Source organism: Ailuropoda melanoleuca, chromosome 5, assembly GCF_002007445.2.
Source record: "Ailuropoda melanoleuca isolate Jingjing chromosome 5, ASM200744v2, whole genome shotgun sequence".
Classification (NCBI taxonomy): domain Eukaryota; kingdom Metazoa; phylum Chordata; class Mammalia; order Carnivora; family Ursidae; genus Ailuropoda; species Ailuropoda melanoleuca.
In genome coordinates this window covers 30,651,941-30,665,076 of record NC_048222.1, presented here as the reverse complement: position 1 = coordinate 30,665,076, position 13,136 = coordinate 30,651,941, and the positions used below count along the sequence as shown (strand labels likewise).

General features: G+C 48.3%; 1 protein-coding gene across 3 annotated transcripts in view; it reads right to left on the bottom strand.

The window, feature by feature from the left end:
- Positions 1–13,136, bottom strand: part of LHFPL5 (LHFPL tetraspan subfamily member 5) — a 31,541-nt gene that overhangs the window by 4,817 nt on the left and 13,588 nt on the right. For 2 of the 3 annotated variants that reach the window (XM_034660616.1, XM_034660617.1), the window contains exons 2-3: positions 7,977–8,521; positions 2,293–2,529 (exon numbers count right to left, since the gene is read on the bottom strand). In XM_034660616.1, coding sequence (XP_034516507.1) covers positions 2,293–2,529; positions 7,977–8,388 — 649 coding nt within the window. In that variant the 5' untranslated portion in view covers positions 8,389–8,521. The remainder of the gene's footprint in view (positions 1–2,292; positions 2,530–7,976; positions 8,522–13,136) is intronic. The other variant, XM_034660618.1, reaches the window with a different exon arrangement.

The window sequence follows — 13,136 nt, the reverse complement described above, 5'->3', positions numbered from 1 at the left end:
GTTACCCCATCCCCCCACCCACCTCCCCTCCAGCAACCCTCAGCTTGTTTCCTATGCTTAAGACTCTCTTACGGTTTGTCAGAGCCCAAATTTTAAACCCAGTTCTGACTCCAAAGCCCACGCTCATTCTCCTCTGCCTCCTGAACCCTTCAGGAGTGGATCAACAACTATGTGCTTGTGCAAGGTTTCATTTCTGCTACATTGTTTCATTCATGCCACACAATAATAGAGGTGGCAGAGCAGGAATTGGTGTCCCCCTTTTTACCTTGAAGACTGACTTCGAAGAACTGGGACTCAACAACCTCTGCTTTCCTGACCCAATTCTGTGCTTGGACAGAGGCAATAACTACTTCACTGTGTAGTTAAATAGATTCAGAAAGGTTATGTGGGTGTTTTCTCACAAGTAAGAAACAAAAAGGATGAACTAAATCCTGCATGATAGTGAAGGAACTAAAATACGGAGAGAAAAAATCTGAAAAGATTGAAGACGCACATGAGATATGAAAGGAGAAGGACAAGGACGGAGAGGAGAGCCAACTGACATGTTTATTTGTAAAGAAAAGTGTCAAAGGGGCAAAACTATCTCTTCATAAGAAAGTACTTTAAAGAATTATGTAGGGGTGCCTGGGTGGCTCAGTCAGTTGAGTGTCTGACTCTCAATCTCAGCTCAGGTCTTGATCTCAGGGTCGAGACCTTTGGGCTCCATGCATGTAGCCTACTGAATGAATGAGTGAATGCATGAATAAAGTCAATAAAATTTCTTGCCAGCTGAAAGAATCCCTTCTGGAAAGGAAAGAATGCAAATGAGTAATGTAAAAATATTCTTTGCATGTGTCCAGACAGATTTAAGGCTGGCCCTGCCCTGAGGCTGAGAGCTGAACAAAATGCTCCAGCAGCTCCTGCCGAAGCCTCCCTGAAAAACCCTCACTGGAGAAAATGCTGGATATGCAAATTGCTGCCGGACTCCCCCACCTCCAACCTGCCCTCACAGGGTTGCTGTGAAGATTAAAGAAAAATGGCTCCTGTGAACAAAACTTACATCACTCCTGCACGTGGAAAAGGCTCAGTAAATACTAGTTCCATTTCCCTTCCCTTTATGGGGTTTGCAAGGGACCCAGGCCTTAAGTGTTCCCAGAACCTAGAAGCTATAGGCTTCCTCCTGCAGTGGAAAGATACCTCTCTTCTCTCCTCCTTGACCCAGCTCATTCTAGTAATTTGCTTTTCATCTTTAACCGCATAACTTAGGTATGTGAGTCACTCTTCCACCCCCAAAGGAGGGCGAGAGTTTGATTGCTTCCTTATGGAGAAGTGGGCCCTGGGCTGAGCCAGAGAAGGCCAGAATTATGGGTCCTCCTTGCCACCACCTTTTTGTGTACCTCTGGGTGGGTCTGCCTCCCGGCCTTCAAGTTCCTTATCTGGGAAGGGTCCTTGATCGTGGGGAGCAAGGGGTTTGCCTCTTTCTTCTACTTCAGGTCAATGGGGTGAAGACAACTATGGGGAAAGGAGACTGGAGAGGTCCCTGAGGTGCAACAGGCCCCTCACAGTGGCCACCTGCTGAGTGTAGGCATTTTGGGATTCGCAAGGGTGTGAGACAGGAACTTGCCCTATGACAAGGAGATAAAATTTATGCCCGGAAAAAAGCCCCTTAACACAGGGGAAGAGCCTAATGAGAGACAGGAGCAGAAAGTACCGTAGGAGGAAGAAAGGTCAATGGGAAACAGAAAAGGCTGAAGGGTGTGCCTGGCTTTCAGTCAGCTACAACGGACTCTTATGACTCGGATAGGATTTGGGCCGCAGGAAATTGAAACAGGATGGCATGCAGAGAACCCCAAGGCTCTCACCCCAACTCAAAGAGGCGCCCACCATCTGCACTCCAGGAGCTGTCACATCTGCCCCCTAACGTGCCTTTCTCCTCCTGCCCCAACAACTCAGCTCCTCTGCTAACCTGTTGTTTCTCTCTCACCAGGCAAACTCCCCTCGAACCTGCAGACCGAGCCTCAGTGCCACCTTCTACAGGAGGCCACCCCCAGCTCCCCAGGCCGGGTCGGGGTTCTCTCCCCTGTAGACCCGGACCGGACTGGGGGTGTGGGGGAGGCAGGAGGACACCCTTCTACCACAGACAGCCTCTGTCATTACCTCGTCACCTGCTGGCTTGCAAACCCCCACTGGCCTTGGCCTCTGGAATAAGGGCTGTCTCTTATTGGTCTTGGTGTCCCCAACCCCTGGCCAGGGACCAATCCTCTGGTGACTGGCTGAGAGGAAGCCCCTCCTCCCTGGGGGATAATGAGTTACCTTTTCCATCTGCCTTGTAGTCATCAGGGAGGAGCTTGTCCTGCCGGTAGCCCAGCACGAAGGCCAGGAAGGAGAGGATGAGGGCGTCTCCGATGCTGAGGATGGCCAGCATGAAGGCCCAGCGGATGGTGCACTGACCCAGCGTGTACTTGCCCGTCTGCTCCCCACACATGCGCCGCACCTCACTTGAGTCCCAACCATCTGGGTAGACCAGGCAGCCAATCATCAGGCCTGTGGCTGAGGGGGTAGGAGGGGGTGCAGATGGTGTCAGGTTGGGTGTGCTCAGCCTGCTACCTCCCACCTTGCACTGCTGCCATCTTGTTACCTTCCTTCTCTTTGTGTCAACAGCCTTGAGAGGTATGGGGCAGCTCCTACCCCCCCCCCATTCTTATAGAATCCAGGGGAGAAAATCGAGGATCCAAATGCTAAAGAGACTTGCCCTTGGTCAGGGGTAGAGGCAGAAAGCGGAGCTCCTCACCCCAGGGAAGATTCTGCCATGGCACCAGGTGGTCCTACCAGGCCCTCAGCCATGCCCCTCACTTTGGACTTGATAAGGCACTGCCACCCTGGCCTCAAATCCCTCCAAAATGTGGTCCCAGCCCAGAGAATTCATCACTCCTAAGATGTACATTTGTTCACACTCCAATATCTCTGAAATAAGTATAATAAGAAAGCTTCAGGCTGTGGCTGGAGTAGAAGTATTTTTCCTGGGCACCTGGGTGATTCAGTTAAGCGTCGGACTCTTGATATCAGCTCAGGTCTTAATCTCAGGGTCATGAGTTCAAGCCCTGCATTGGGCTACTTAAAAAAAAGAAAAAAGCATTTTTCCTTTTTACAGCACATAGAATAACGGCACGCCCTACAACTTGGCACCTTAGATTTAATGAATCCACGAAGTTTTCTAGCCCCATCTCTGGCGACTTCCTTCACGAACCTTTCATTCAAGCAAATAGGTCTCTTCAACCTGACCCAGCACAGGTCAGCACAGTTGCTCACACTTCCCTGAATTTAAGAATCCCTAGTATTTATTTAAAATGCTGATTTCCAGGCCAGGGTTGGGCTCAGGAATCTCTGTTTTCAAAAGCATTCTTTCCGGTAATTCTCTCAATTGGAAAAGCTGGGAAACACTAGCACAGTCTGCCTGGATTTCAAGCCCAGCTCTTTGCTAACTAGCTGGGTGGGTCAGAGCAAGCCACTTTAGCTTTTTTGGCCTCAGTTTCCTCGTCTATAAGGTGGGGGTATGAATAGTTCCTACTTGTTTGGGTTGTAGTGAGGTTGAAATGGTTAATACTGGAAAAGCACCTGGCACATACTTAGTACTGCATGAGTGCTAGCTACGATTACCCCATCCTGTGCTTTCATTGACTTAATATTTACAGCCAAAAATGTCATTTTCCCTACCTTCTCCTCACTTCTCCCATGCCCTCCCACCCATGACCACTCCACCTTAGCTGCATAGATAGGTGACATAATCCTGGAACGCGACCAAGGCGACCCCAAGGACAATCACCATGTAGGCAGGGGTGCCTTCCATTATCTGTGCCACTTTCCCATCCCTCACCCTCCTTCCACAGCCCCAGAGGCTCTTTAGTTCCAAGGCTCTGCCCTACTCAGGAGCACCTGAGAAGCACCTCACAGGACCCAGTTACCTACCTTGGGCTCAGCTTGCACTTGCAAGGAAGGTCAGCAGATCAAATGAATGCATAGAAAGTATAAAGATCAGGATCCCACCTCCCCACCTAAATGTATCAACTCTTCTTTCATTTTATACAGGACAAACTTACTTATATAGTTCTCTTATAGGTCACAAAATATTTCATGTACCATTTTCCCCCTTTTTCCTGACAACAGTTCTGTGAAGTAGGCCATGTTTTAATATCCCATTTTACAGGTTAGAAAATTGAGGTATCAGAGAGGGGCACCTAGGCGTTGCAGTCGTTAAGCGTCTGCCTTCAGCTCAGGGCGTGATCCCGGCGTTCTGGGATCGAGCCCCACATCAGGCTCCTCCGCTAGGAGCCTGCTTCTTCCTCTCCCACTCCCCCTGTTTGTGTTCCCTCTCTGCTGGCTGTCCCTGTCAAATAAATAAATAAGTAAATAAAATATTTAAAAAAAAAAAGAAAATTGAGGTATCAGAGAAACCAAGTGAATTGCCCAGTCATCCAACTATAGCAGAGCCAACACCTGAACTCATGGCTCCTGACCTTTTTGAGCTCAAAGTTAATTCCCTCAACTCCCAGACACACCTCTCCAAGGAGCTGAATGTATTTGGTGCCAACATTTCAGACTTAGTGACAAAATGAGAAGTGTTTCAGGAAGATACTTAAGGGAGGGGAGCAAGAACCCTCCTAGAGCTCTTTGGTAAAACCTATGGCCTTCCCCAGTTGGTGTAAGACAAGTACTTTGCGCCTTAACTGTGGTGGGGGAAGGGAACAGTTCAATGTGGAAAGGAGCTGCCCTTCTGGATTTTCCATTCTTTCCATCTCCTCCCCTTGGCCCCATTCTCCTTCCATAGCATCTCTGGAAAATAGCCCAGGGCCTCTAACCTGGAAACAGGTTGTTACTACAGGTGCCGCGGCCCTCTGTGAGCACGTGACCCAAGCTCCTGGGCACAGTGGAGGTCAACCCCATTTATAGTGTCTCAGAGCTCCAATGGGAGGCCAACACGGTATTCTCAGGCAAGTTTACTTACCCTTTCTGACTTCCAGTCTCTCATCTGTAAAATATGGATAATAATGCCTGACTCATAGCCGACTTATGAGGATTAAGTGTGGTCAGGTAGAGAAACCCTCACCGCGACATCTGGTTCGTGGTGAGCAGCCAGATACCGTCAGCTGTTGCTATATTATTGGCATTAAAGTCAAACGGAAGCAACCTCAGTGGATGTGGATGTCATCAGAGGTGTTCACAAGTATTTCAGGTACACAGTAGGCTTATCCTTCCTTGCTCTCCTCTTTTCAAGTTAGGCAAGGCCGTAAGACTTCCCTTAGACAACAAAATGTGAGTGGAAATGTGTGCATTTCCAGGCCAGAGCATTTAACTGCTAGGGAGAGACCTTCCAGAGCTCCCTTTAGTTCTGCAATGATGACCGCCAGATGACAGCTGATGCTCCATCAGCCAAGGTTTTAGGAGAGAACAGTGAGAGCAGAGCCCCCAGCTGATCCTCAATGAGCATGTACCCCAAGCAAAAAATAAAGCTTTGTTTTAAGCCACTAAGATTTGGGAGTTATTTGTCACCCCACCCATCCTGACTGATAAAGTTGCTTCTGTGTTTTTCACGTTTACTGAGCACCTACACTCAGAAGGTGTTTTACGTGCATTAGACGTCCTATCCTCACCAGCACCTTGTGATAGGAGGTACTGTTGCTACATTCTACAGATGAGGTTACCAAGACTCAGAGAGACAAGCAACTTGCCCTACCTGAATTTCTAGGAGCTGGAATCACGCACAGCTTACACCTGGCATCCAGAAGCTCAATTACCGTTGGTAAACTACAGCCCCACACTGTCCCAGTCATTGATCCTCTTTCCTTTCTCCTGCTCCCATCCCTGGTTTCAGGCTTCTTGACATGGTTAAACTAACTGGTTTAGGCATCTTCAAATGGACACATGTCCCAGCTGCTGTCTGCAGAGCACATGGCCCTCTTCATCCCTCCCTTTGGCTCATCTTCCATTCCCCTACACTAAAGGATGGAACATGACACCACGTTTACTCTCCCCCAACGTAAATGTTTCATAGGATGGCATCTGGCCACCTCTACTCTCAATGTCTCCAGTTTCATGACCTGGTGTCTGCTGATGCCTCCCCAACCCAGGCCTTCCCAAGCACTGCCTGTTCAGCAAACAGCACTTGTTGCAGGATGTTATGGGAGGGAGCAGTGTAGAGAATGAGAGGAATGGTTGTGTTTCCAGCATTCCATAGCTCTGATATGGAGGACCAGCTGGTAAGCATGCCAGGGTCCATTCTACTCCTCTTTGTCACAAAACTGCTAAATCTTCATTCCCTCTCCTTCTCCCCACTGCCCACCAAGATTTACTTCACCCCTGCCCCAGCCTCTTCCTCAACGTATAGAGAGACCAGAGGAGAGGGAGATAGTAGATGGATTGGGGAGTCAGCTCTGGAGCCAGGTGGGTAAGCTGAGTACAAGATTTTGAATCAAAGGTTCTGTCCATCACTACCTGTGCTAAAAGACAAGTTACCCACTAAGAGTTTTATGTATAAAATAAGAGAAGTATCTCCCTCACTAAGGTAGGGATGGGGGTCCTCCAAGATGATATATATGAAAGTGCTTTGTAAGTCATACCTATGTAAATGCGTGACTCAATAAAAATGTCTTTGAAATATATCTAGTTTCTTGGAACCCACTGCCTTAATTCCCCTTGGTCCTTAGTTGCTAGTTGATCTGCCATAGCCTTGATCAAGTCCTTTCCTCTTTTTCAGTCCCAGATTCCTCATCTGTAGTTGGCGGAGGGGAGGTACCTACAGCTCTCTGGGTCCCCCTCCAACTCTGACAGAATGTTGAGTCTATGTGTTTGGCTGTCTGGGATTCTGATCTCTGCTCCATTCCCCCTGTTATGGATAATACTGCTTCTCCTTCTAACCAATGATGTAGAGATGGTTTTCTCTCTAGTCTGCAGTCCTAGCACTGCTCCTGGACATGTTCTAGTATGGGCAGCCTGTGCATGGTTCTTGGAGTAGGAAGGGACCAAGGGCTGCAGGACAAGGCTTTAGAGAACAGGACCAGCTGGCTCAAGGACGGAGAGGCCTGCCTGGGCCCGGAGCAAGAGAAAGGGGCAGGGAAGGCCTTGCTTCTGGAAACCATAAGTAGCCACCTACCCCACATAGTTTTAAAAGACCCTAGCCACCACCCTACTGCCCTATCACTCCCATTTATTGCCTCAAGTATGGAAACCAATAACTAGGGAACAAAAACTTTCACTCCACCATGAAAGAGGGAACTTAAATGCAAGTTTCTATGGGAAATGTCACAGCATAATACTCCAAATCAATGACTTACCTTAGAATCTCCCTGAGAGCAATTTGGGGTGGGAGGGGAGGAGTGAGGGCAGGTATCTGTGGATCCTTAAAGGAGAAAGAACAAATGCCCAGAGGTGGGAGATGGAGACATCTAGGATGTACTTGACTATTTTGCCCTGGGTTGGGGCCTATTCCCACATGGCCAACAATGGAAGCTTCCTTCTTTTTCCTTCCCAGAGCAACAACAACCAGCTCCCAGGTGGCCTGGGAGTCAGGACACCTTCTATCAACTAGTTGTGTGCTCCTGGGCAAGTCACTTCCCCTTTCTGGACCTCAGTTCCCACCTGTAAGATGATGGGGTTGAACAATTTGATCTCAACAATCCTTTTGGTCTCAGCCATTCTAAAATTCTCTACTCTTCAGAAGCTTTTCTGGGCTAAAGGAGAACAGCTGAGGGGCACCTGGCTCGCTCAGCTGGTGGAGCGTATAACTCTTTATCTTGGGGTTGTGAGTTCAAGCCCCATGTTGGGAGTAGAGATTACTTAAAAAAATTAAATCTTTGAAAAATAAAATAAACGTAAAGGAGAACAGCTGGGTAGGAAACCCAGAGCCTCCACAGGGGGTAAAATGGTGCAGCTTCCCCTGTGGCCTGGGTTGGGGTGGGGCCTGGGGGGGGGAGCCTGCTTGTTCTCCCATTAACCCTGCTCACCTGCAGCTAGCTGCATCCACGCACAGATCTTGTAGACAGTGGCCGTGTTGCAGACGAAGAAGAGGCTAAAGCAGATGATGGAGCCAATGATGAGGAACATGGCCAAGGCCACAAAAAACATAGCAGTCTTGAAGGCTCTAGAGGGAATGGAAGAGAAGTCCAACGGGCCACCCTTGCAGATGAGTTCAGAGGACAGCACGTTGCCCACGCAGTAGGAAAAAAGGCCAAAGTAGCCTGCCTGGGGTGTGTTAACGCTGTCGCCGATCCAGTAGGGCTGGATGAAGAGGGCCATGACCAGCACGGAGAAGCAGATGGTGAGCGTGCCCCACATCACACCCACAGCCCTTGAGTTGCGCACATAGTTGGTATGGTAGATCTTGGCCGCCTCCTGGGCAGGCAGCAACTTCACCATGGTGAGGAGGTAGGCCCCGGGCTGGGATCCGGTGGGCTGTAAGCCAGTGGCTTTGCAGACAGAGGCCTAGGGATGGGTCACTCCTTAGCCGGATTGGGGAGAAGGCTGAGGTAAGGGTACAAGGCGAGGTGCCCTCCAAGGAAGAAGAAAGAGGATTAATAAATAAGACAAGGAAGACAACCTTGGTTTCTTCAGGGGAAGCTTGTCCAGATGCCTTTGTCCGCTCTAGCCAGGCTGTCTCCGGTCTCCTGCCTCCTCTCCAGCCTGCCCTCCAGCCTGCCAGGGTCTCAGGCCTACCGGCGCCGCCCTGCCCTTCCCCCCTTTCCAGCTCAGAGCTCCAGAGAGCTCCGCCTCTTCGCCGCCGCCCGTCCCTCCCTCCTCCCGCCTTCGAGAGCGCTGCTTCAGCACCGCGGCCAGCGCCTCCGGACTCCGGTCGGAGGAGGGAGTGGAAACCGAGACCTGGCCGGGGGAGGCGCCGAGAGCGCCCAGCCCGCCCGCCACGCACTCCCGCCGCAGAACTGAGACCCCTCTTCACCTTTCCTGAGCGCGGGGGAGGGGAGGAACAAAAACTGGGAGGCTGCGACTGTCACTGTCACATTCCTCCCGCTCAATTCCTGCCACAAAACCAAAACCTCGTCCTGAGCACTGTCTGTCCCCCCATTCCCAACCCCCACCCCCACCCGGTCCCATCCCTGGCTCCCTAGTCGCCCTCTCAGAACTCCCAACTTCCTGGAGCCCAGCAAAACCTTTTCTGATTGTGTCTTCCGGTCAGTGGTTTCTCGTCTCTGGTTTCTCTCAATCAACAATTACTAAGACCGTACTATGTCCTAAGTCCTATGTTGGAGGATATCTTCCCTAAGCAAAACCACAGAGACAAAAATGACAGGGCCCCTGCCCTCAAAGACAGTGTGATATTTACATATATGTATATGCATATGTATATTTGCAATGCAGACTGAAAGTATGATAACAAACATAGTACCACAAAGGAAGCCTCCCAGACCTTACATATGTTTTTGTTCAATACAGTATCTTTCTCTTATATTTTTGTTACATATTTCTTTTTTACCCCTCTTTTTCAAAATATATATTTCTCCTGACTGCCTAGGTAAATACATGTTTGGTGTAAATAGAGAGGAAAATTCAGGAAAGTTACATAAAAGAATATAAATAACTCATAACCCCAACATTGGGAGCTAAGGAAAGCCAAGATCATCTTAAAAACACAGACTTTGTCCTTAGACAGATCTGGTTTGAGTTAGCCACTTACTACCCAAGTGACCATCTGTGGAGTTAACCTTCCCAAGCCTCAGTTTCTTCATCTATAAAATGGGGAGGACAATAGTACCTATCACAGGGGTGCCTGGATGGCTCAGTCAGTGGTTGAGTGTTTGACTCTTGGTTTCAGCTCAGGTCATGATCTCAGCATCCTGAGATCAAGCCCCATGTGGCACTCCATGCTCAGTGGGGAGTCTACTTGTCCCTCTCCAGCTGCTCCTCCCTTTCCCTCAAATAAATAAATAAATAAAACCTTTTTAAAAATAGTATCTATCACACAAGGGTTAGGTAAAATAACATATGTAAACTGTTTGGTTCAGGGCCTCACATATAAAAGTACTCAAAATGTTTATTTGGTGTATTTCTCTACTGTCTATATTGCTTTACACAGCTGGACAATTTTTTTCACTTAGTATTACACCATTAATATTTTCTTATATTATTATTATTTCAAAAACATGATTTTAATGCTTGTATGCTGATTCAGAGTATGTAATCATTTAATTGTTTAATCATTTCCCCTTTTTAGGTATTTTAGCAGTTTCTGATTTTTCACTACTAAAAAAACCCAAAACACTGTCTTCTTTTTTTTCCCCAAAACCTTTTTTTTTTTAAGATTTTGTTTATTTATTTGACAGAGAGAGACAGCCAGCGAGAGAGGGAACACAAGCAGGGTGAGTGGGAGAGGAAGAAACAGGCTCCCAGCAGAGGAGTCGTATTTGGGGCTCGATCCCAAGACTCTGGGATCACACCCTGAGCCGAAGGCAGAGCTTAATGACTGAACCACCCAGGGGCCCTCCCAAAACCCTGTCTTGAACATATTTGTGCCATTACCTACATTTCCTCTTTCTCTTAAATCTCTTTGGTTTTGTGACTAGTCTTCCCATCAGACTGGAAGGTCATTGAGGGCACAGGCTGTGTCTCCACCATCCGACTGGCAGCTTCCCTAGAGCAGGGACTGTATCTTTCCCCACTCAGAGAAGGCCAGAGGCTGGGGCCATGTTTGGCCTGCCCGGCACAACTTCCCCTGCCTCTGAGAACAGCCTCTCCTGCTTCCTGAGGCTCTGGTGATACAGCCAATCACAGGGCTTGCAGACTCTAGAGAAAAGGATGGGTGGGTGACCCCAACAAGGCCATGAGTCTCTCCCTGGAGAACCTGAATTGGTGGTAGACTGACAAAAGGAGAAAAAACTATTGCTTAGTCAGGTCTTGGCAACATCCTTAAGAAACAATCCATGAGATCCTATTATGGGAGCTTCAGAGCCACCACAATCCCCACTCCAAGACAGGTTACCCTGTTCCTTCTTCAGCTCTGTGACCCACCCAATATCCTTCTATTTCCTTCTCTTTTTGTTTCTTTTTTTTTTTAATTTTATTCATTTATTTGACAGAGAGAGATAGAGAGAACATTAGCAGGGGGAGCGGCAGAGGGAGAAGCAGACTCCCCGCTGAGCAAGGAGCCCGATGAGGGACTCAACCCCAGAACCCTGGGTTCATGATCTGAGCCAAAGGCAGATGCTTAACCAACTGAGCCATCCAGGTGTCCCTCCTTCTCTTTTTATTTCATTAGCCAGAGTAGGTTTTGGCCGTTGGTACCAAAGAGCCCTAACTGATCCAAATACTGACACCAGAAAGAGGGCTTCAGGCCCAGGCTTTAGGCAAAAGGTTCTGAGATTCCTGTTTACGGTCAGTATTGAGAAAACAGCATCCCACAGCACACAGAGGAGAAATAGCTAATAAAATTATCAGCTGTGAACACCAGAGATCATGTGTCCTCCGAGGGTCAATTCTGGGAGCTGAGTGGCTTTGGTCTAAACAGACTTAAAAGGAATAAAGAAGGGGCCCCTGGCTGGCTCAGTCCCTAGAGCATGTGACTCTTGGTCAGGGATTGTGAGTTCAAGCCCCATGTTGGGTGTAGAGCCTACTAAAAATAAATAAATAAAATAAGGAGAATGAAGAAATTAGGAACACAGAGTGGGGTGGCTGCTTAAAATGGCATTGAATAATATCAAACAAGACAAGCTCAAATATCTAGATTATTGATTCAAGAAATAAAATAAGGGGCACCTGGCTGGCTCAGTTGTAGGAACCTGCAACTCTTAGTCTCAGGGTTGTGAGTTTGAGCCTCACATTGGGTATAGAGATCACTTAAAAATAAAATCTTTAGGGGCACCTGGGTGGCTCAGTTGGTTGGGCATCTGCCTTCTGCTCAGGTCATGATCCTGGGGTCCTGGGATTGAGTTCCATCAGGTTCCCTGTTCAGCAGGGAGTCTGCTTCTCCCTCTGCCCCCCCCCACTTGTGCTCTTCTCTCTCTCTGTCAAATAAATAAATAAATAAATAAATAAATAAAATCTTTTTTAAAAATCATTTTAAAAAATTAAAAAATGAAATCTTAAAAAAAAAGGAAGTCAAGACTTTTATGTGCTATAGCTCAAAGAATCTTTTAAGGCCTGTTGCTATAAGGCATAGGACCATTAAAACAAGATTCGGGGGGTGTGAGAGTACAGAACTGCAAGGCCTGAAATCCATCCTATGTTCCTGAGGAACTGGTCAAATCCTCACCTTGGCCCCCTGACCCTTGAGCTAAAGGTTAATGTACTAGGAAGGGCTAAATGAAAGCCCATGGCTCCCTCTTACTCTCCAAATAATCAATCAAAAGCAGTTTTATGTCCCAAGAGAGCTGTAGAAATGAGTCACTATCAATGACTCGAAAGATGAAGGCGGCGGGGGGGGACTGCAATCGCTAGTGGGCACCTGTCACATTGTTTATTCTTGGTTTTGGCTGACCAGCATCTTAACCTCCTTCCTATGTGGGGGTGATACCCGGCTGTTTGAGTCCTGGGGTACAGTGGGGCCTCTTCTCCCACTCCAGACAGAGTTCTTTTTTTTTTTTTTTAAAGATTTTATTTATTTATTCAACAGAGATAGAGACAGCCAGCGAGAGAGGGAACACAAGCAGGGGGAGTGGGAGAGGAAGAAGCAGGCTCATAGCAGAGGAGCCTGATGTGGGGCTCGATCCCGTAATGCCGGGATAACGCCCTGAGCCGAAGGCAGACCCTTAACCGCTGTGCCACCCAGGCGCCCCTCCAGACAGAGTTCTGATGGCATGCTGGCCAGGGGGCAGTGGACCGCTGGGGCATGACAGCCTCACTCAGGACAGCCCTGGGGACAGCGAGGAAGGGAATCTTCCTGGAAGATAGAACTCCTAGTGCTATAATTATCTAGTCCCAATGACCCGCATCCTAATGCCCAGAATCTGTGAAAGTTACCTTACTTAGAAAAAAGTTCTTTGCAGGGGCGCCTGGGTGGCTCGGTTGTTAAGCATCTGCCTTCGACTCAGGGCGTTATGGGATCGAGCCCCACATCAGACTCCTCCACTATGAGCCTGCTTCTTCCTCTCCCACTCCCCCTGCTTGTGTTCCCTCTCTCGCTGGCTGTCTCTATCTCTGTCAAATAAATAAATAAAATC